Genomic DNA, 22,498 nt, shown 5'->3' with positions numbered 1-22,498 from the left:
TGCTGAAGTGTATATGTTTATGGTGTAAAGATTCAGAGCTCTTTGTGGGTATATTTCCCTTCTCTTGGAACCTCTGATCCATTTCTGGATTTATATCCCAGGATGTAAGATTTCCTGTCCTGTTTGTTCGTGTCTGTCTCGTGGTGTTCATGAGACATGTTTGCTGATATGTTTCCCTCTGCTGTGTTTGCTGGTGAAGGAAGCGGGATGTGAAGCAGGGTGTATGTCCCATGTAGGAATTTCCTCATCAGCTTGTGGGTACTTGTCTGATAGTGTGAAGAATCGGATTTTTTCACTGGTGAATGAACAGGGCATGAGGTCTCTGAGTTGTTGGAAGGTATTTTCCCAGGAGGTGAGTGTTCTGATCTGTTTCTCGGTGCATGTCCTAGGGTGTGAGGCCTCTGATATTTTGTGACTATATAGCTCTGAGTGTGAAGTCTGAGCTCTTTGTGGGAGTATGTTCCAGGTTGTCAGATGTCTGATATCTTAAGTGAATATTTGCAAGCATCTTTATTTGTTTGCTGGGATGTATGCCATGAAGTGAAATTCTTATCTGATGTGAGATTTCTGAGCTCATTCTGGGTGTATGTTTCAGTATATGAGGCCTCTGATCTGTTTGTGGGTGTGTGTCCCACACTGACAGCTCTCTGATATATTTCTGTGCATGTTGTTTCTAGGAGGATCTCTGTTCGTGGGTGTGTATCCCAGGATCTGAGCTGTCTGATCTCCTTGAATCTGTATACTCCAAGATTTCAGGTGTCTGTATTTATAAGCTGCATTTACAGCATGTGAAAGCTGTAACCCCTTTGTTGGTTCGTGCTGCAGGATTGGAGGTATCTGGTGTGGTTTGGGTTGTATTTCTCAGATCAGGTATTTGATCTGTGTGTATGTCACATATATGAGTGTGTCATCTCCTTGCGTACATTTGTAAAGGATATGAAGTCTGTTCTCTAGGTGGTTATATGTCCCCGTTTGTGAGAGCCCTGATCCGTTTGTGTATGTATGTCAGAGAATGAGGGCTTTTTCCTGTTCTTTGTATGAGTATGTCCCAAAGTCAGAAGTCTAGCCTGTTTGGAGGTCCTAGAATGTGGGTCCCTGGTCTCTTAGTGGGTGTATGTCCCAGAGAGTAAGTTCTCTTATGTCTTTGTGGGTTTAATTCCCAGAGTATGAAGACTCTTAAGCATTCTTTGGTGAATGTCCCAGAATGTGTGGCTCCCTCATCTTTTATAACATATGTCCCAGGGTGGAAGGTCTCTGATGTCTTTGGGAGTGTACGACTTCAGATGTGAAGTCTTTGAGCCCTTCACGGTTGTATATCCCAGGATGGGGATTTTTTTTTTCTTTTTTTAGTGCATGTACATTCTGTTTGCACATAATGGATCACCAAATGTGTCCTCACCCCATTCTTGGAACTTGTTAATATGTTGTCTTACCTGGAAAAGGGGACTTTGTAGATACATAGTAGGTCAGCATCCTGAGATTGGCAGTTATTCTGGATTATCTAGGAGGGTCCACTCTAATCACAAGGGTCATTATAGGAGAAAGGCAGAAACTTCAAGATCGGAAAAGACTAAGTGACTCTATATGTTGAGATGGGGAGGGACATGCAGCGATGGAAGTAGAGTCACAAAAAGTGATGTGATGGCAGAAGCAGAGATCAGAGAGAGAAAGAGAGAGAGATTTGAAGCTAAAATGCTGAAATCCTCTGATCTCTTTATGGGCTATGCCGTAAGATGTCATGCCTGCCATCTGGTGTGTTTTCTGGGTGTAATTTTCAGCACATAGAGTGTCTCACTTGATTGTGGATGTTTGGTGTGGGATTTGAAGTCTCTAATCTGTTTGTTTTGTATGATCCAGGATATGAGGTCTCTGACCTGTGTGTGGGCATATATCCAGGCTGCAAGGTCACTAATCTTTTTGTCAGTATACATCTCAGGACATGAGCCCTCTGATCTGTTTATGAGTGTATTCCTGTATGTGTGAGGGCCAATATGTTTCCATGTGTGATTTGTAGGTTTTTGAGGTGTCAGATCGCTTGGTGTATGTCCAAGGATGTGAAGTCTCTGAGGGGTTTGTGGGTGTATTTTCCAACATGTGTGATTTTTCTGAGCTGTTTGTGAATGTGTGTTCCAGAATGTGTCTCTCTCCACTCTGTGTGTATTTTGTCAGTGAGTGTCTGATCTGTTTATGGCCATCTTCCCAGGATTTTACCTGACATGTTTCTGGGTGTGTATCTCAGGATCTGTTATCTTTACTCTTTTTGTGGGTAAGCAGTCTCCAGATGAGAAGTCTCTGATTTGTTTGTCATTGTATATTCCAGGATGCAATGTTTATGGATGGTTTGTGGGTATGTTTTGCAGGATTTTATGTCTGTGATCTGTTTGAGGGTATGTGTCCAAGGATGTGAGTTTTCTGAACTGTTTCTGTGCATATTTCCCAGCATGTGAGGTCTGTAAACATTTTGTCACTATATGTCCCAGGATTGATATCTCTGATCTCTTCATGTGTATTGTCAAGCTTGTGAGGTCTCTGATTTGTTTCTTGCTGTTTGTTCCTGGATGGGAAATCTCCAACTGTTTGTGGGTATATATCTGTGGGTATGTGGTTTCTGATCTGCTTGTGGGTATATATCCCAGGGTTTGAGGTCTCTAATCTCTTTTTTTTAACTTTTACTTTATTTATTTTCAAAGATATGGGAAGAGAAGGAAAAAGAGAGGGAGAGAAACATAGATGTGTGAGAGAACATGGACTGGTTGCCTCTCACATGCCCCCAACTGGGGACCTGGGCCACAACCCAGGCATGTGCCCTGACTGGGAATCAAACAGGAGACCTTTTGGTTCACAGGCTGGTGCTCAATCCACTGAGCCACACTAGCCAGGATTCTAATCTCTTTGTGGATGTATTTCCCAGGATTTTGAAGTGTATTTCCTACAGTGTGCATCTCTCTGGTCTATTTTGGTGTATGCTGAAGGGTGGGCAGTATCTGATCCCTTTGCAGGTATGGGTCTCATGGTGTGTGCTGTGAGGTTTTGCAGGTGATCTCTGTTATGATCGTGGGTGTATGTACTAAGACCTGAGTTCTCTGACTTCTTTTTAGGTTAATGACCCAGGATGAGAGAGATCTTTCATCTAGTTCTATGTGTCTTTCCAACTTGCAAGCTCTACTGTCTGTGGCTGTACATCCAAGGGTGTGAAGTCTTTGGTCAATTTGAGCATCCATGTCCCAAGATATCAGATTTGTTTGTGGGTGTACATCAGGATGTGAGATGTCTGATTCCTTGTGTTTGTATGTCTCAGGTTGTGAAGGTCTGTTCTTGCATGTTTGTCAACAGTATGTGGTCTCTGATCTGTCTGTGGCTGTGTGTCCCAGGTTGCTAGGTTTTGACCTATCTTTCTTTGTCCCAGCATGTGAGATCTCTGATGTGTTTTGGGTTTATGTCTTATGATTTGAGTTTCTGGTCTCTTTGTAGATATAAGTCTCAATGTGTGAGGTCCCTAGTTTATTTCCCAGGGTATGAGTGCTCTGATGTGTTCGTGGGTGTATTTCCTGGCATGTGAGGGGTCTGATTTTTTTATGTGCATATGTCACAAGGATTGAGGTCTATGATCTGTTTGTGGATATGTTTCTGGATGCTATTTCTCTGAAATATTTGTGGGGTATATCTTAGTATGTGTGGCTGATATTTTTGTGCGTGTATCACAGGATGTGAGGTCTATTCTTTGGGGCATGTATTTCCTAGAATTTGAATTCTCTGAGCTGTTTGTGTGTGTGTGTGTGTGTGTGTGTGTGTGTGTGTCTCAGGGTGTGAGATCCCTGCTGTTTGTTGGTTTATGTCCAGGATGTGAGGTCCCTGATCCATTTGGGTGTGTATGTCCCACGATTTGAAGTCTCTGAATTATTTGATGTTCTGTATCCAGCAATTAATTCTCTGAATTATATTTTGGGATCTATACTCTAAGTCTCAGAAGAATTCTGAATCCTGGATTCAAGGGTTCTGAGCTTTTTCTGGTCTACATTTCAAGGGTGAGTTCACTAAGCTGTTTGGGTGATTGTCCTAGAATACGCGGTCCCTGAGCTCTTTTGGTTTAAGAGTTCCTTGACCTTTTGGGGGTATATTTTCAGGTATGGAAGTCTGTTCCTCTTGGGAGGTCTCAGTCCCAGGGTATGATATATCTGACTCCTTAGGCATTTGTTCCAGGCTTCCAAAAGGTGGGTGTGTATGTGCACATATGCCCCAGTTAGTTTTCTGAGCTGTTTGGGGGTCTTTGTTTGGTGTGTAAAATCTCTCAATGCTATGGTGGTCTCTATGCAGAAAATGATGTCTCTGTACTACTTAGAAGTCTCTCCTTTCAGGCATGAGTGTCCACAGCCCTCAGATGAGGACTCTGATGTGTTTGAGTGTGCTCAAGGTGTCACCCTGTGAATGGTTTTGAGCCCATGTCCTAGGGAATGAGTTTTCTATAATGTTCTGGCTTTTGTCCTTGGGTATGATTTTTCAGAGCAGTTTCAGAATCTGTTTCCCGAGTTTGATGTCATTCTATTGTTTCAGACCTCTGAGGTGTGTATCCCAGAACATGAGATCTCTAATCTACATATCCCTCGGTGGTGAGGTTCCTAACTGTTGGGGTGTGTTTCCAAGGGCATGGCAGTTCTATTGAGGGAGTCTGTGTTCCAGGATATGAGGTCCCTGATTTACTGAGGAGTCTGTTTTCAGCATTTGAGGTCTCTGAGTAGTTTGGAGTTGTTACCAGTTTATGATCTCTCTCAGGTGTTTGGGGGCGAGTAGGTCTCTGAGCCATGTCCTAGGGTGTAGGTTTTGTTAACTCAGATCTTTTTTAGCATTGTGTGTCTAATGTGTGGGATCTCTGGGAAACCTATGGGTCCGCTTTCCAGATTGTGAGGTTAATAAACTTTCTGAGGGTTTCTGTCCCATAATGTGAAGTGCTTGAGCCAAGTGCACATATGTAGCTAGATGTACTGTCTTTGAGCCGTTTATGTATCTGTCCCCCAGGTTAGAAGTTCTCTGAATTGTCTGAGAGCCTGCGTCCATGATAATGTGAGGTCCCTAAGCTGTCATGGTCTTTGTCCCAGTTGTGAGGTCTCTCTGCTGTTAGTGGCAGACTTTGCACAGAATGAGAAGTTTCTAGGCTGTTTGGTGATCTGTGTCCATGAGTGTCATGTGTCTTAAATCTTTATGGATATGAGCACAAAGGGTGAGTTCCATGAATGGTTCTGAGGTCTGAGTCCAGGGTGATATTTCTTAATCATTTGGAGGTCTATGCTTAGAGTGTGAAGATTCTGAGCTATTTGGGGACTTGAGCCCAGGATGTGAGGTTTATAAGCTGTTTGGGGTCTGTGTCCAGTTTGTGATCTCAGAAATATTTGGGATCTGTAGATTGGTTATAGCCTCTAAACTACATAGTCTGTGTTGAGGATTTGTGTCCAGATTTTCAGGTCTTTGAGCTCTTCCATGAACTAAGGCCTGAGCTGTTTGGGGATCTGTCTCAGTATATGGAGGCTCTGAGCTATTTTTAGGAAGCCTGTGTCCAGTACGTGACATCTCCAAACAGGAATCTGTGTCAAGAACATGAGGTCTCTGAGCTGGTTTAGGGCCCACGTTCCCAAGTGTAGGATTTGGGAGCTCTTGGGTATAGTATGAGCTCAGGGTGAAGGGGTCTGAACTGTCTGACCATTTTTCTCCCAGTTTTGTTAAGTTTTCTGAGGAATTGGTGTCTGTATCCTTGGTCCTCAAGTCTCTGAGCATTGTGTGGGTCTGTAGTCAGGTGTGAGGTCTCTGAGCTGTTGCACATAGATGTTCCCCAGGGTTGGAATGCTCTGAATGGGGTGTCTCTGGGCCATTAGATCTCTAAGCCCTTTGGGGTCTGTGTCTAAGACTTGAGGCTTTGAGTTGTTTGTGGCACCACATTCTAGGGGGTGAGGTCTCTGGGATGTTTAGTGTTCTATTTTTCAGGATGTCTCTGAGTGATCTGGGGGCCGAGGTGTGAAGTGTCCAAGGTGTAAGGTTTTCGAATCATTTAGGGATCTGTGTTCTGGGTGTAGGTCTCAGGTGTTTGGGCTGTACCTGGGGTGTGACATCTCAGCTGTTTGAGGATGTTTCAGGATACGAGGGCTCCAAGCAGTCTGGTAATTGATGATCAGGGTGTGAAGACTGAATAACTTAGGTAGCAGTATCCCAGGTTGTGAGGTCTGAGATGTTTATTTCTATCCCAGAAAGTTCCATGATGTGTTTGGAATCCAGATCCCAGTGTAGGAAACAGCAGTTAGGCTTCAGACCTCTTTGCATTTTGGTGCAGCCTGAGTTAGTCAGGGCCTGTGTCCAGGTACAAGATCTCAAAAGTTGTATAGAGATGTGTATTTCAATTGTGAGGTCCCTGAGGTCTGGGGTCAATACCCAGAATATATAGTCTATGAGCTGTTTGAAGGCCTGTGTCCTAGGTGCTGTGTGGGGAAGTCTCTGAACTGTTTAGGATTCTGTTAGCTGTGTGTCAAGTCTTTGAGCTCTTTGGGAATCTGTTACAGTATGAGGTCTCTGGGCAAAAACAAAAGGGACAGGCTCAGATTTAGGTTGAGGGATGATGAAAACTGGTATTTCAATTATCATCTCCTTGTTCTCCACTTCATAACCTGGTCCATATTAGGTGCTCAATAAATATTTACAGGAAATGTAAATACAATGAAAGCACACTTTTCTTTGAGTGGAGTAGGCAGGTTCTGGGTTGAAAGCATCTAAGAGCTGGGAGGGTCCAGCTAGAATTGTATCATATTTTTGTATTTCTACTATATTTATTTCTTGAGTCACTTTTGTTTGTGGCAAGTGATAATGGTTTGCACATTTAGACATCAATGGATTTAGTTTGCTTTTTCAGTGCATTTTAAAATTTAAGTATAAAGCAAGCTTATTTTTAGGTCAAGATGTTAGGTAGATGATGGTGCAAGTGGATGGTGCTGTGGGGGGGGTGCTAGTCAAATGGCTGAGGTTTAAGCAACATGTCCCTGGGCACCCCAGCTGCCAGCCTCTCATATCCCCAATCCCCACCTACATGAGGTCTTCAATCCCACACCTTGGTTTGTTCAGTCAACAACTCACTTTATTGATGCCCACCCCAGGCTGGGTGGGGCCAAGGAATATACAACAGAAAAAGTAGATTCAGTCCATGCCTGAAAGTCAGTCTAGGGTCAGGGAGCACGGACACACAGGCAGCCACACAGATCTGGTGGCAGGGCACAGTCTCACAGAGGGGCTCTCTGGGCACAGGTAGTCAGGGAAGGCTTCCTGGAGAAGACCTCACAGGGGAAGGAAGGGGTGAGGCAGCCATCAGAGCCTTCATCTTCTGTACATCTGTGGGCAGGTAACTTTTGAGACTGTACTTGGCCTGCCATATGGGCCCTTTCCTAGGACCCACCTCCACAGTTTTCAAAGCTTCCCTGAGACAATCTATGTGGGCCAGGTGCTTGGCTCAGTGGCTGGCACCTTGTCACCACCCCATCAATGCACATTTTTGTCCTAAGTGCTATCTACAGCCTACCTAGGTCTTGGTTCCAACTCTGAGTAGTCCCAGCAGTCATCATACGCCAACAGGGGTCCCAGGCGCCTTCTGTGCACCTCATGGGCAGAGCTCAATCTCAGCCCACCTTAAGGACTTGGAGAGTCAGGACTGCCTTGCTCTTATTGGCCAGTGGGCCATGGGCATCCACTCTCCTTCCAGGGGCATGTAGGCATCTACTTCTTGGATACACAGCCTACATGTGAGCATAAGCAGAATCTAGTCCCTATCCCTGCAAACCCCCTTTCTTTCACCAAGTGGGCTGGGAAGTCTGAGCTCTTATGTCAGCCTGCCCTGGGGCAGCTTCCACACTCTTGGAGCAGTAAAGAGAAGGTCTGCAACAGACCCCTCAAGCTCCAGGCAGAAACAGGTACATAAACTCCTTTTTATTCTGCAGCTGGGGCTTACCCCTTGGACCTCCTTGACAGGTCATGAATCCTAACTTCAGAAACTCCTGATTTTAACAAATTACTTCTCAAGATGGGCAAAGGGTTGTAAGTGCAACCCATGGATGGAATTGGGACTGGGAGAGGGGATTTCTGGAAGTCGGTCCTCACCACAACCCCACGCACAGGGCAGGTGGGGGCAGGTAGAGGCAGACAGGAGGCAGCCCTGGCAGTCATTCCTCAACTGGAGGGCAAGTGGGTAGCGGGTGGATGGGATGAGTGGCTTTAGGCCCCACAGTCAGTCTGGTCTCAGACTTTGAAGGGCTAGAAGAGGTATTTGCGGCAGGATTCAGTCCCACACTTGCATTCAATACGGACCCGCTTCTTGGGGGAGCCAGGGAGCACGGCCAGGCCAAAGTTGGAGTCCATGCGGGTGCTCTCCATGTCCACGGGGTCCACTGTGGAGTCACACAGCCAGGGAGGGTGGGAGGGGGGAGGGGACTTGTTAGAAGGCCTAGGTGAAGTGTCCCATTGCCCCTTTACCGTGAGACCCAGGAATCTTGGGGGATGGGAGCAGGTCTGGGATGTGGGTCAGGAGGGGATCATGGAATTGGTAGTTTGGGACTAGAGCCAGGGCTTAGCACCGGAGGGTGCTGAAGTGTTAGGAAGATGGCCAGGGACTGGGGGGTTGTGGGGAGCGGGGGGTTGTGGGGAGCAGGGGGTTGTCTTCAAGAACCAGGAGGGTTACGTTAGGCAGAGGTCTGGGAATGAAGGCTCACCTAGGCATCACAGGGGTATCTGAACTCTCCTGCCAAAGAAACCCTCTTGAGTGTCTCAGAGGTGGCCAGATTGTCAAGTAGGGGACTGGTTGGAGGCCATAGGGCAGGGGTGTCAAACTCATTTTCATCAGGGGCCACATCAACCTTGCGGTTGCCTTCAAAGGACCAAATGTAATTTCAGGTTGTATAAATGTAGCTACTCCTTAACTAGGGGCAAGGAGCTTGGCGCTGCCACTGGGTAGAAACAAGGTGCCAGGCTGGATAAAACAAGGTGGAGGGCTGGATTCAGCCCACGGGCCTTGTGTTTGCCACCTGTGCCATAGGGTATCCGGCAGCTTGGAAAGAGGAAAGCTAAAAAGGGTTAGGAGTGAGGAGGGCTGGGGGACTGCGGATATTTCAGACAGGATTGGAGTCAGAAAAAGTATAGTTATAACTCTTGAGCCAAATGTCCTCCTCCCCCAGGAGTACTGGGAGAAGTTGGTCCAAGGGTTGGGAATGAGGAGAATCCCAAAAGGTAGGCAGGGGTCCCTAAGTCCAGATGGGAGACTGGGAGTCAGAAAGAGCATCTTAAAGCTCCTTCGGGCCCTAGCTGGTGTGGCTCAGTGGATTGAGTGCTGGCCTGTGAATCAAAGGGTCGCTGATTCAATTCCCAGTCAGGGCGCATGACTGGGTTGCAGGCCAGGTCCCCGGTAGGGGATGCGTGAGATGCAACCACACACTGATGTTTCTCTCCCTCTCTTTCTCCCTCCCTTCCCCTCTCTAAAATATTTTTTTAAATCTTTAAAAAAATAAAAAATAAAATAAAATAAAAAAACCTCCTTGGGGAGAGGTCCTTGTGTCCCATGTCACTGTGTGCCCCTGCCCCCAGTCCCTTGACACCCCCACCTTGCATGTTGTAATCAAAAGTGAGCTCCTCGCCTGCCCAGATGGTTCTTGTGGCAAAGAAAGCAATGCGGGGTAGCCGCTCATCAAGGTTGTCTATGAAGACGTTGTACACCTGGAGGTTGGGATCGCACTGGGAGAAAAAGAATAGCAGGGGGGTAAGGAGGGGCCCAGCCTGCTCCTCCCGACCCCCACCCGCCTGCAGGATACCCACACTGTGGTTGACAAAGTGGGAGATGTTGCCGTAATAGGCGGCATCCACGGTGTACACATCCTCCACGTAGTCCAGGTCGAAGAGGTATGTGGCACCCTGGCGGTCGTAAATCTGGCCCCGCCGCTCCGCCTCCTCTGAGGTAATGATCTGGGGAGAGGGTCATGGGGGAGGGGGAATTGGCCAAGAAGGCTCAGAAAAGCAAGCACAGTGCCTGGCCCCCCAGGAGGAGAAGAACAAGTGAACAGGAAGGTACCCCCACCCATATGGCTGGCAGGCATGGACACACAGGAGGCAGTGAGGCACAGGGTCTGTCAGCCCTCCTCAGGGGGCTGGGTCTCAGCTGCCTACCACCCATCCCTCCTCAGGCCTCTGGATGGTCTAGAAAGTCTCTAATGGTAGACAGAGGCTGGCCACAAGGTCCAGTAATGAGACAGTAGTCAGACAGACAGACAGAAAGACACAGATATACCTCCTTCATGAGAGAGCATAGTGAGACATAGACCCAAATCAAGGGCAAGAAAGAAAAAGACCCAGGGCTCAATACAGAGGGGATAGTAGAGCAGGGGAGACGAGGAGAGGCTGACTGATCCAAGGCAAGAGGGCCTGAGGCATTGCAGGATCTAGCACAAGAGAACCAGTGCAGAACCATTTACACAGTAATGAAAAGGACACAGAGACTGAGAAGAGCTCTGGGCTGGTGGAGAAAGGGGGACTGAATAGGAGACTCAGGAGAGCTAGAGGCAGAGAGTAAGAAACACTGATAGAAGCTAAATATGAAAGAATCAGGTCCAGAAATAAGACCCAGATCCCTGAGATTCTCAGATGCAAACAAGAGGCTGATGCCAAAAACACAGAAGGAAGATGAAAAGAGACAAGAACTAGATAGAGAGGAACCCCTTCCTTAGCCCCCAGGCTTCTCTTCCTCCTTGGCTGGGTCCCCTGCTGGCCTAGTAAACATGAAGCTGCTCTACCTCTGGTAGCAGGGCTACCATCCTAGCCCTGACCTGTCCTTGCTTCCCAAATGCTGTAGATGGATTCTCCACTTCAACCCTGCCCAACACAATCTCTCCTCTCCATCTCTCAAGTTCCCTCTCCCCCTTGGGGCCAACCACAGCCTTCTGGTAATCCTGACCATGCCAGTCTCTTGGTGAGAGTCCCCCAGTACCCAAGACTGCCCACACTTCAGCCCAGGATTCCTCCAGACCAGGCTTATCTCATTCTCCACTTGCAGGTTTCTTCCCAGCTCTCAAAGACAAGTGTCAACATGGTGTACAACACACAGCAGACACTTAAGAAATGCCCTTTTATTCTTTCTAGCCCAGCAACCTATCCTTTGTCCAGCAGTGGTCCTGTAGAAAACTCAAACACTCTCCCCTCCTCCCCCACACCCCCACTGCCCATCACCAGCCCCCTCCTGACACTGGATCCACACCAGCCTTCTTCCTTGCTCACCCTCATGCCAACAAGAGACCATGTTGTTTCTACTTTCATATCTCTCATTCTAGCCTTCACCACCGTTTTCTTCAGTCAAGATGGCCACACTAGTGTCCTGTTGCCTCCTTATTTCTTACACCATCATCTAGCCTCTGCTCCCTGTCAAACGCTGAGCAACACCTTTAGAAGACCAAGATTTATCCCTCAGATCACACTGCTCACTGCCCCATACTTCAGCTTTTCCTTCAGGAACCTGGCTCCTCTATACCCCAAGTTTTTATTTATTTATTCACTCATTCATTCAGTGGATTTTTATAAGGCTTACCCTGTGCCTGGTCCTAGCACTCAGAAGTCAGTAGCTACTGGGGAAGACACAAGGACCAGGCTGGGTTCCTGTTCTCAGGGGTCACAACTGGCTGGGAAAGACAACACAGGAACCAAGCTTGGTCCTGGCTGTCAGGGATCAGTTTAGGGGGCAGTCACAGGGACCAGACCCAGTAGTACTACCCTTCATGGGTCAGTCTTGTGACAGAGATGGACTCAGACATCCACAGTGCTCAGAGTTTGCGGGGCAATGAGAAAGAGAGACACCATCTAAAGAAAGCTGCAGATCGTGAAGGGCTTTGACACCAGGTTGAAGAGTGGGGGCTCTCACCTGAAGGACACAACAGGAGGCACAGAAGCATTCTGAGGAGGACACTGAGGCCAGTTTCCCTCTGAAAAACGTGCACTCCTCTTGTGGCATCAGCTCCAGATGTCACTTCTCTGTGCAGCCTTCCTGAATCTCCCACCACAACCTCTCTGAAACCCTGGGATTAAAGGGCAGCCTCTGCTGGGCTCGGAGCACACTAGATGGTTATCTGAGCTGGCTTTTTCTTTTCAGCCCCTCCCCAACAAGAGGGAATGCCCCACAACCACCCCAGTCTCATCTTCCTGCCAATTCTGCCCCTACCTGCTCTCCAGTCTCACCAGGAATGAGTCACACTGCAAGCCCTCCAGGGCACAAACCGTTCCTGCTATCTTCTTTTCAGTGGCACTCTGTAAGGGTTGGGCCACCCTGAGAACTCAGGAACAAATCAGTCCACGTCCTCTGCTCCCTAGCAACTCTCTAGAATGACTGGGTAAGATGGATGGGCTATATAACCTGGCAGCTTGTTGATGTGAACAGGAACCAGAACACTCAAAGTATGGTTGTTGCTCTGACCCCTCCCTGATATAGAATCCAGAATATTCTCTCCCTGCGCCTGTTTGCTCAGCCAAAAAAACAAACAAACAAAAAAACCCAGAAAACAAAAAACTCCACTACGTTTTGGCAGGGCACCAATTTTAGACACTTGGGCCTTTCCTTTTACCCACTTGACTAGCTTGATGACTCTGAACACTTTACTATGCCACTCTAGGCCTCAGTTTTCTCATCTACAGAATGGGAATGACAATGACAATAATCCCAGCCAGACAGCTGTTGTAAAGATTCAACAAGATGAGGGATGTGAAAGGTGTTTGTTTGTTTTAGTTAGTAACCAAGCAGTGTTCAGAGGGGTTATGAGTCCTGGATCCTGTCAAAATTTAAGATGCTCCCTTTATTTTATGTGCCCTTCCCCAAGAAAGAAAAAATTGCTTATTAAATGATACGCCCTTTTAATTAAACTAATTGAGACTCACCATCACTTCAGAGCTGTTAATAAAACAGGCTATCATTCTCTGTTGGGTGAGGGTGGAGATGTTCTGACAGAAGGTGGAAAGGTGAAAAGGCAAGAGAAGGGCAGCTCCTGTTAAGGGACAGTCGGTGCAGAGGTAGAGGTAGGACAGTGAAGGTCTTTGTCCAGATTGTACGGGCTGTGTGCCCTCAATTATGTAACAGTAGGTAGTGTCTGGGACAGCACCACACAGTCAAGTAAATTAATATTTCTACAATGAAATTTATGAATATTCATACCAAGTAGGATAAAAAGACTAAATAGGCCCAAATCAAGCCCAATTAAGTTTTACAGCCAGATGGATTACAAAAACCTTCTGGTTTTTTGAATCTTGGAATGTAATGGCTTACAATGAGTGAAGACTTACTGTATACCGAACAGTGTTTGAGTGCTTCACACATGATGACTCATTTAGTTCTCATAACACGTGTATGAGGTGGGTGCACTTATAATCCCCATTCTACAGATTACGAAACTGAGACACAAGGAGGTGAAATGACTGCCACTGAGTGGTGGAGCTGGGATTCAACCCTGGGCAGCGAGGCTCCAGGGTCCACCCTCCTGCCCATTTTGCCATTCTGCCTACTCACAGAGAGACAGAAGATTAGTTTGGCCTCTGTTGCCATCAGGAAGTCCCACAGGTTTGAGGGTATTGGAGGGGGGCCTGCAAGTTGCTGAATGTAGCAAGAGGAAGGCTAAGAAATAGTTCAGAGAGAATGTGTGAAGAGTAGGACCAGAGTCGCCGAAAACCCCAATGTTTAACAGTGTAGATGAGTAAGGACACTAAGGAGGAGCAGCCAGAAAAGTACCCTGGCCCAGGGGACTTTCGGGTGCCTAAGGGCTGCAGTCTTCCTTCTCCTTGCCCCAGGATCTTCTTTGTTGTAGACGGCCTTTCCTCGAGATGGTCAGGACAGTAGAGTGAGGCCAGAGATACAACCTGTGTTGGACTTCCCCTAGTACTGCTGGGCTCCTGTGCAGTCAGGACACTGTAGACCATCAGGTGCTATGGAGTGTGCACACATCCTCCTCCAGAACAGTGACATCCTCTGAGGTGTTAACATCACCTCCCCCGTTAGCATCCATCTGAGGTCTAGACACTTCCTCCAGAGTGTCAGTATACTGAGGGTGTAGACGCATCCTCTAGGTTGTAAACCTGATCTCCTTTAGACGGTCACAATCCCTCTGGGGTGAGGACACTTCTTTTTCCTGTCAGGACAGTGTGGATGTGGACACTCTCTAAGGCCGACCACCAGGGTCCTCTGCAGTGTGGATAGCTCGCTCTCATCCTCTGGGTCACTCTGGGATATGGATACCTCTTCCTGTACATTGTCAGGATCTCTCTGGGTTATGGCCACCTCCTCCTCCTTCCAGACTGTCAGGTCCTTTTATATGTGGACATTTTCTCTAGCAGACCACCTGGATTATCTAGGGTGTGGACACCTCCTCATCCAGATTGTCAGGGTCCTCTGCAGTATGGACTGCTATGCCTCCAGATCATCTCAAACCCCCAGGGCTATGACCCTCTCTACTTTATAGTTAGTTAAAGTGGGAGCCTCTCCTACTAATCAGAGTCATTACTACAGTGTAGACATCCTCCAGAGTGTGTCCTTTACACCAATTTCTGTCATTTCCCAACCATAGCAACCCCTAAGAAACCTGTGGAAATATGGAGGAATTTGGGGTTGTTATCATGACAGGGTAGTCATGAATTTAAATGGTCCAGGGATGTAAAATGTGCCTCAATGCATCAGATGATCATACATAACAAAAAACTGCCCCTCCCCAAATGCCCACTGTCTCCCACCTTTGAACGTGACACTTGAAGTTGCAGGCACTTGACAGTTATTCACCCAAATCCCTTGTTTTCCACCTGTGCACATGGCTAATCCCACTTCTCAGCTTCCCCTGCATGGAGGTAAGGCCAGTGACTCGGTCCCAGCCAGTGCATATGGACAGAAATGATATACAGTGTGTACAGGCCTCGCCCATTAGGAATCTTCCCATCTCCCCCCATTCTTGGCCTGCTTATCAGGCATGGCTGAGGATCCAAATCAGCCCAAGGCTCTCAGGCATGGCAAAGGCATAAGAAGGAAAGAGCCTAAGTAGCCAGGCTGCTGTGTAGCAGGATACTACCCAAGCACCCATGCTAGACTGTTACAGAAGCAAACAGACTTCTAACATGCAAAGACACTAAGACTTGCAGATTGCTGGTCTTTCCAGTGTCCTGCAAGTCTAGAAGAGGAAGCAGCCAACCTCAAGGCAGGTCTATGTCCTGCTCCAGGCTGTGTTCCTTTTGTGCAGATTAGTAAAAGGTGCTCTTTCTGGGAAGATGCTGTTTAGCAATAAGCTGGACCCTTATAGAATGAGAAGAGAAGTGCCTTTTCAGGTGACACAACCCTGTGCAGACCACAAGACCCATTAAAAGGAAAACTGCCTGCCTATCTATGCTCACTTCGGTAGCACATATACTTAAAAAAAAAAAAAAAAAAGGAACACTGCCTGCCTATCTATGCTCGCTTCGGTAGCACATATACTTAAAAAGAAAAAAAAAAAAAGGAACACTGCCTGGATTTCAGTTCCCACTCTCCTCTTCACTAGGTGCCCTTATGAAATCAACCCAGTCAGGAAGTATTTCAATGTGCTTTTAACTCCCAGCTTGGAATACTCTCCCCTGCCAGGATATTCCTATAACTTGGGTTAAACACCCCCCACCACCTTTACCACAGGAAAAGCAGGGAAGTTGCAGGCACACCATGATGAGAACTGAGCGCACACAGTGGGAACACAAAGTGGGAAGAGCCGCACACACGCGTGGTCCTGTCTCCCTACCTCTCCCACGTATTCCATGACGAAGCTGTTCTTGCGGATCTTCTCCAGTGTGCGGACACCCCAGCCTCGTCCATCATCCGTGCGGAAGATACAGAGGTTATAGCGGATGCCCTTCTGTACCACACGGTTGGGGCAGTCATAGCCACAGCGGCAACGGGAGTTGCACTCATAGATGGGCTGCCCAGCTCGCAGCCGCACCTGGCCCTGGTCATTGTAGGCAAACTTGTGCAGTGATGCCCCAGGGCAGCAGCCTCCAGCGGGTGCCCATAGGCAGTCCTGGCACTCGCAGCCCACAGCCACTTGGTTAAGGGTGATGCCCTCACCAACACGGTACTCATTGATGTATACAAAGGCCCGAGGGGGACCATCCAGATCCACCTCATTCTCCACAGTGATGCGTCCCAGATGGTTGCGCTTGGCATTGAGCTCCTGCTCCCAGAGTTGGAGTGCCCGCCTCTGCTTGGCCTTCTGCACCAGGTAGCTGGCCAAGCTTGGGTCCAGATGACGGGGTGGCTTTGACCGGTGGTGCCGCCGGAGCAACTCTTGTTCTAAGTCCTTGTGGAACTGCTTGAGAATGCGTATACACTTGAGATTCTGCCGTGGCTCCCAGGTGCTCTCTGACTCTGGGTATCCACGCCATTTTACTAGGTAATACTCCTGTTCCTGTTGGAGGGACAAGAGGGACAGGGGCCACCATAAGTGGTGAGACCCTTGGGCCAGCCCTCGTGGGACTTCCATCCCAAAACCAATGGATAATACCCAAACCACTCCTCCCGCCTTTCTGGAATGACTCCATGCATTGGTTAAAAAGCATGGGCTCTAAAGCCGGGCTCACTAGGTTTAAATCCTGTTCTACTTATACTATCTGTCTAAATTACAACTATTAATTTAATCTCCTAAACCTACTCCCTTTTCTGTCCTCCCCATCATCAGCTCCCTCCTGCTAGGTATCCAGGCCCCGACTCTTGAACTCATCCTTGACTCCTTTCTCTAAAACTCCTCACATCTGCCCTCAGCAAATCCTGTCAGTCCCACCCTTCAGACAACATCCAGAATCCAACCACTTCTAACCGTCAGCACTGCCACCACGATCAATGCACTCCTGGAGTGCAGCGGTAGCCTCCTCACTGGTCCTCTTGCTTCCACCCTTGATCCTATAGCCTGTTCTCCACACTGCAGCTAGAGGGACCTTTTCTTGCTGAGAGGAGGCTACAGGACACAGTTTAACTACACAGATTCTAAGTTAGACACCCTGGGTACAAATTCTGATCCTGTCACTCCCTAGCTGTGTGGCCTTGGACAAGTTATTTAATTTTGCTGGGCCTCTATTTCCTCATCTGTAAATAAGGGGAAAAGCTAAAAAAAAATTAGCATTGATTATGTAGCATGTGCTGTTCTAAGCAGCTTATAAGTATTAACTAATTTAATTCTCACACCTCTACATGAAATAGATACTACTAAGCATCCCCATTTTATGGATGAAAAAAATAAAGTACAGAGAATTTGCATAAATATCTTGGGGGTTGCATGACCAGGATTTGAACCCAAGTATGCTACCTCCAGTCTGTTCTCTTAACTATGCTGCCATTATCTCCTCTGGCCCTGATAACAGTTCCCATTTCAGTGTTGTTGGGGTGATTAAATAAGTCTCTGAGGGGTAATGCCTTGCACATGGAAAGTGCTCAATAACCACTAGCTATCCTCACCCTACTCCTAGGGCTCAGCAGCTCCATCATTGCAGCTGGTTTATATTCTTGGGAAGGTGGAAGGAGAGAATTATTTGCGTATTCCTCCTAACTCCTGCCTCCCTCAGAAAACCAAACCATTTGGTTTCCCTACTAGTAAGACAGAGATGAGAAGAGGGTCTACTAACACTATTTTTTTAAGATCAGAGGAGAAAATTCCCTTTGGAATCAAATGCAGACAGTGGGGGGCAAAGGGAAGGAAGCCAGCTCCTTGAGACACCCCTGCCCTATCATGGTCACCCCAGACTCACGCGTATCTTCTTGTAATCACACAGGTACTCCACTTCAAAGTCATAGAGATTCCTCTTGGAGATACCGAGGGCAGGGCATGAGAGCTTGGCCAAGCGGCACAGGTCCTGTAGTTGATTCCAAGAAGATTTGCAACACACACTGCAGCCTAGAACAAGGGGTCCACAAAGAACATTACTGGGTATCTTAGCGAGGCCTAGGGTCAAAAGGCACCCCAAGTCTTTCCTGGGACTTCTGAAGGACTGCCTTAGTGAAATGTAATCCACAGGCCTTCCCAATGCTAAGACCTTTCTACCATAAAAATGTGCCAGTTCCTTCAACCCCAATGCTTACTATCCAAGGCTACCCCTCGGAGCAGCAGACCTCAAAGAAAGATCTACTTGTATGGATTGTCCTAAAGGAATATATTCCCAGAGCTCCCAACTCCCTCTGTACCATTCCTAAAACTGCCTGCAAAACCAGCCTGGTGTTCAGGACCTAATCCTCCTTGACTCTGCAAAAAGGAAGAGAATAACCTCCCACCTCAGTAGGGTGCTTTGCTGCAAGGGCATAGGTGGGGTGTTAAAACCTCCAGGGCACCAAACAAACTGGAAAGATTGGTCTGAATCTGAAATCCCCAGGGCAGGAAGTATTTTGGAATTATTATTATTTTTTGTATTTTCACAAGTGTAGTTCTGGGTGTATCCCATACATTATCTAACACCCCCAGTGTGGTCAGTGGCTTTCAATAGTTCTGCAGCAAAAGTCTGAATTTTCACATTAAATAGGAGAAATAAAGATGCGAGATAGCAGCACAGGATAGTCCCTCCTTATAGTCTAGTTTCACCACTGAATAATGCCAAACTTAAGTTTTCAGGTCTTTTTAGATTTCAGCATTATGAATAAAGAGATTGTGAAGTAGTATTAGATCACAGGAATCGTCCTTGAATGATTAGTCTGGGTGCCTTAACCCAGAAGGTATATTTTTTTCACATTGCATTTTGACTTTTTCTGCCTCATCCCCATTTCTGTGAAGGGTAAAGCTTGCCCAGAGGAATTCAGGAACAGGCAAAACAGTAATAGGTCAGTGACAATGATTCCTTAAATATACCTGGAACGTACGGATCTGGGGCTACCAACATTTTTCAAGACACAGATTTTTTAAAAAGCCTTCTAAATCAAAGATTAAAGACATTCTTAATGTGCTTTAGAAGCCGTTTTATCAGATCATTTCACAGAACATTTATTCCAAATGTGGTCAGTCAGTCCTCATCCTATTAACATTTTCCAACTCTCATTAAAAAAATCAAACCCTCATGATGAAATGCACTAGATGACAACCTAAAAATGTACAAGAGCTTTACAACATTATTTCATGTGCATTAACCCCCTTCCACCTAGCCAGGCCTAGTGGAGACTCGGCCTGTGCCCACGCCTTCCTCTCCCTATGACGTCTCTCCTTTCAAACCCCTGAACTTGCATTTGAAACCCCACTAAAGTGCTGCCAACTCACATCTCCAGCTGCTGGAGCCACACTGACCACAGGTGGAATCTCCTGTCCCTTCGAGGTCCCCCCACACTTGTGGAACCCATCCTTCCCTCAGTTTTCCTTACCCAGAGAAGCCCACCCCTCAACATACTGACAAAGTCACCTCCTTTTCCCTGCACACTTGGGGAAATCACCTCTCCCATTCGGGAAGCCCCTGCCCCCCTTCCTAAGGGAGTCCTCCCTACTGCAGACTCTCCCCTCATCACGTTGAGAGGAGATACCCTTCCCACAATATTCCTCTATAACCCTATTCTGAAAATGAGGTCCGTCCCCTTCCCTTCCCTCTCCTTCCGGCATCTCGCGTGGACACCAAGCGGGTAACGGTCACCGGCTACCGATTTTCCCGCGCGCGGGCGCGGCCTCGGGGACCAGCCACCCCCGCGTGCGCGCGCGCGCCCGCCTTCGGGTCGCTTGTAGAGGCGCGCGCCCCCCTCCTGAGTCCCCACTTCGCCCCGCGCCCGCCGCCTTCCGAAGCACGCGCCCCCTCCTCTCAGCCCCGCCCAGCCTCGCGCGCCAGGCCCGCGCTCCCGGAGCTCCAGCCTTTCGGTGCTGGGCTTCCGGCTTCCAGCTCCGTGGCTTCGGACGCCTGGGTCCTGAGCCCGCGACGTTACCCCTCTAGCCCACGCAGCCCGGCCAGCAAGCCGCCGCTGCTGCTACCACTACTTCACCTTTTAAATTTTCCGCCATCTTTCCCCACGGCTAACGACATTCGGGCCTAACTGGCCTCGCGAGAAGAGAGCTCGCGCGGGCGTGGCCGAGAACGCGTAGTCTATTGGCCGCGCCGCACCTTGAGCAACGCCCGCGCGGACCAACCGGCGAGCCGTGACCGAACCCCTCCCGCCACTCCGCTCGGTCCGAAGGCGGGTGCTCGCCAGCGCTACACCAACGTGCGTCTGGGCGGTAGCATCGGAAGCGGCTGCCGAGGTTGCTGGGTGCCTTGCCTGTCCGCGGTTCTGTCTGTCACGCCAATAGCCAATCCCGTTGTCAGCCAGCCAGCTAGACCCAGGCAGGGGGATTGGGGGGCGGAAATCCTTCGTTCTGTCAGACCCCCAATTACTACCGTCAGGCATCCCGTCACCACATTTTAACCCCAAGCAGGCCATGACACCCCTCCTATGGTGGACCAGGACCAGACTGCTGCTCAGTCTCAAAATCCGTCCAGACTCAAATAGCACAAAGGGTCAGTCATCACAACTGCAGAGTCAGACCCCACCCGCGATTCACACCATCAGTCACTAGCAGCAACCATTCATGGCCCTCCCCGCCAGAGGCAAGTCCCTAGAGACGGACATGCAGTGCTTACTAACAGCCACACTGCTAGTCAAGTCAGCCTGTCACTGCCTGAGATGATCCTTTCCTCATTAGCAGTCACACCAGCAGTGGTTTCTCCTGCTACCCTTGCCCTGGCACCTGCTCTGAATCCCCCCAGGGAAGTCATCTCATGCCTGCTCAGGAAGCCCCAGCCACCACCCATGCCCCCAGGCAGGCTGCAATTAGGTCAGGCCTGGCTGGAATTGTCCACGTCTCATGTAGCCCTGTCAGGCAATCACACGATCCACCATCACTGGTCAACGACTGTCATTCCCACCATGATCAGATAGTTTATTCCCTCAGAGCATAGTCACAGCAACTAAAAGTAGCATTAAGCCTCTGCACCACCTGTCAGTGGCCAGCAGTCTGTCCCTTCTCAGGGAGGCATACCACCCACCATTAGACAGTACCCTCTAAACCAGGGGTGTCAAACTCATTTTCACCGGGGACCACATCAGCCTCGAGGTTGCCTTCAAAGGACTGAATGTAATTTTAGAACTGTATAAATGTAACTACTCCTTAACAGTTAAGCGAGAGCTCGGCACTGCTGCCAGGTAGAGACAAGGTGCCGGGCTGGATAATACAAGGTGGAGGGCCAGATTTGACCTGCAGGCCTTGTGTTTGCCACCTATGCTCTAAACCATCAGGGCAGCTGTGATTCCAGCATAGTACAGCTATAGAGTCAGGCAGCTACAATACACTTCCAGTTGGTCAGCTGGCCTGTGACTCATTCTGTCTGCCCCTCATATTGTCAGTCATCCAGGTAGCCATCCTCAGCGTCCAACTGAGCACATGGTCTGTCAAGCATGCTGTGATTTGGTCAAGGCAGACAGCCATCTATCAGGGTGCCTGTCAGAGAGCCATAGATCTGTCCATCAGCTAGCTTGAAATCCCCTCAGGGTAACCCTCCTTTGTATATCATAAGGCAGCAGTAGCATCCAGACACTCCCTTGGGCCAGATGTGATTCCTAACAATAGTCATCCATCCACAGCATCCTGCCAACCATGGGTCAGGAGTTAGCCAGCATGTCAATCCCTCAGGAGGCTTCTGGTCTTCTACACTGTGAGACCACCAGCCCTACTTAGTCCCAGGCAGTCTGTAATTGTTAGGTATTCAGTACCACACAGCATCAGGAAAACTCACTGTCAGTTCTTGAAACTGCCCCTCTCCTTGTCAGTCCATGAGTTATGTAGTCAACCAAACAGTTATACAGTTAACCAAATGGTTAGTCTGTCTGCTTGTCTGTCAGTCCAGCTGTGAACTGTTTGGAGAACTGGCAGCCCCTCCTTGCCGTGAGTGGAACAGTCAGCAACATAACTCCCTCCATGGATTCCCCTTCTTTCCGTTATTCCTTCTAGAACAGAGTCTATTGCTAGTCCTCACATGTCCCCAGTGTCCTGGAGCAGGCAGGACCCTCCCACTCCCAGGTGTCCAAGAAATCTGTCCAACCCATGAGAGTGGTTTAAAGCATGACCTTTTTTAAAAAATTAATATTTTAATATATTGTTAAAGGAATTTTAAAAGGGAAAAAAACTCCCTAAACATGATGTTTCCTTGTTCCTTTCCAGTTTTTTCTATATATACATTTCCAAAGTAATTATTCTATTTATACACATATAAATATATAGGTTTTCATTACAGTTTACATTCAATGTTATTTTGTATTAGTTTCAGGTGTACAGCACAGTAGTCAGACAATCATACACCTCACAAAGTGCTCCCCTGATATTTCCTGTACACACTCGGCACCACACATAGTTGTTACAATATTATTGACCATATTCCCTATGCTGTACTTTACATCCCCATGACTATTTTGTAACTACCTATTTATACTTTTCAATTCCTTCACTTTTTCATCCTGTTCCTCAAGCCC

At 48.0% G+C, this 22,498-nt stretch overlaps 1 protein-coding gene across 2 annotated transcripts; it reads right to left on the bottom strand.

Moving 5' to 3' along the window:
- Positions 1 to 7,098: 7,098 nt before the first annotated feature.
- On the bottom strand, positions 7,099 to 20,035 carry SUV39H1 (SUV39H1 histone lysine methyltransferase). 2 transcript variants are annotated; one of them, XM_045860595.1, is made up of 7 exons: positions 19,979 to 20,035; positions 17,785 to 17,930; positions 15,789 to 16,451; positions 9,829 to 9,975; positions 9,618 to 9,747; positions 8,733 to 8,887; positions 8,292 to 8,411 (listed from the first exon to the last, which is right to left on the bottom strand). In XM_045860595.1, exons 1-6 carry the CDS (start codon positions 19,995 to 19,997, stop codon positions 8,733 to 8,735), a joined length of 1,260 nt encoding a protein of 419 aa, XP_045716551.1. In that variant the 5' UTR covers positions 19,998 to 20,035; the 3' UTR covers positions 8,292 to 8,411. The 2 variants fall into 2 exon arrangements, with proteins under 2 accessions (XP_045716552.1, XP_045716551.1); XM_045860596.1 differs by lacking the exon at positions 8,733 to 8,887 and having other exon boundaries at positions 7,099 to 8,411.
- Between the last annotated feature and the right edge of the window lie 2,463 nt (positions 20,036 to 22,498).

The sequence above is a fragment of the Phyllostomus hastatus genome, unplaced genomic scaffold, assembly GCF_019186645.2.
Source record: "Phyllostomus hastatus isolate PE091 unplaced genomic scaffold, TTU_PhHast_1.1 phas_scaffold_200, whole genome shotgun sequence".
Classification (NCBI taxonomy): domain Eukaryota; kingdom Metazoa; phylum Chordata; class Mammalia; order Chiroptera; family Phyllostomidae; genus Phyllostomus; species Phyllostomus hastatus.
Note: the sequence above shows the minus strand (reverse complement) of the source record. Positions and strands in the feature narration are given on the sequence as shown.

Coding starts and splice junctions, on each gene's coding strand:
- SUV39H1 (XM_045860595.1), bottom strand. Junction 16,452..17,784: donor GTGATTACAAGAAGATACGC/GTGAGTCTGGGG, acceptor TCCCTCCAACAG/GAACAGGAGTATTACCTAGT. Junction 8,888..9,617: donor TTTTGATTACAACATGCAAG/GTGGGGGTGTCA, acceptor GGTCCTTTGAAG/GCAACCGCAAGGTTGATGTG.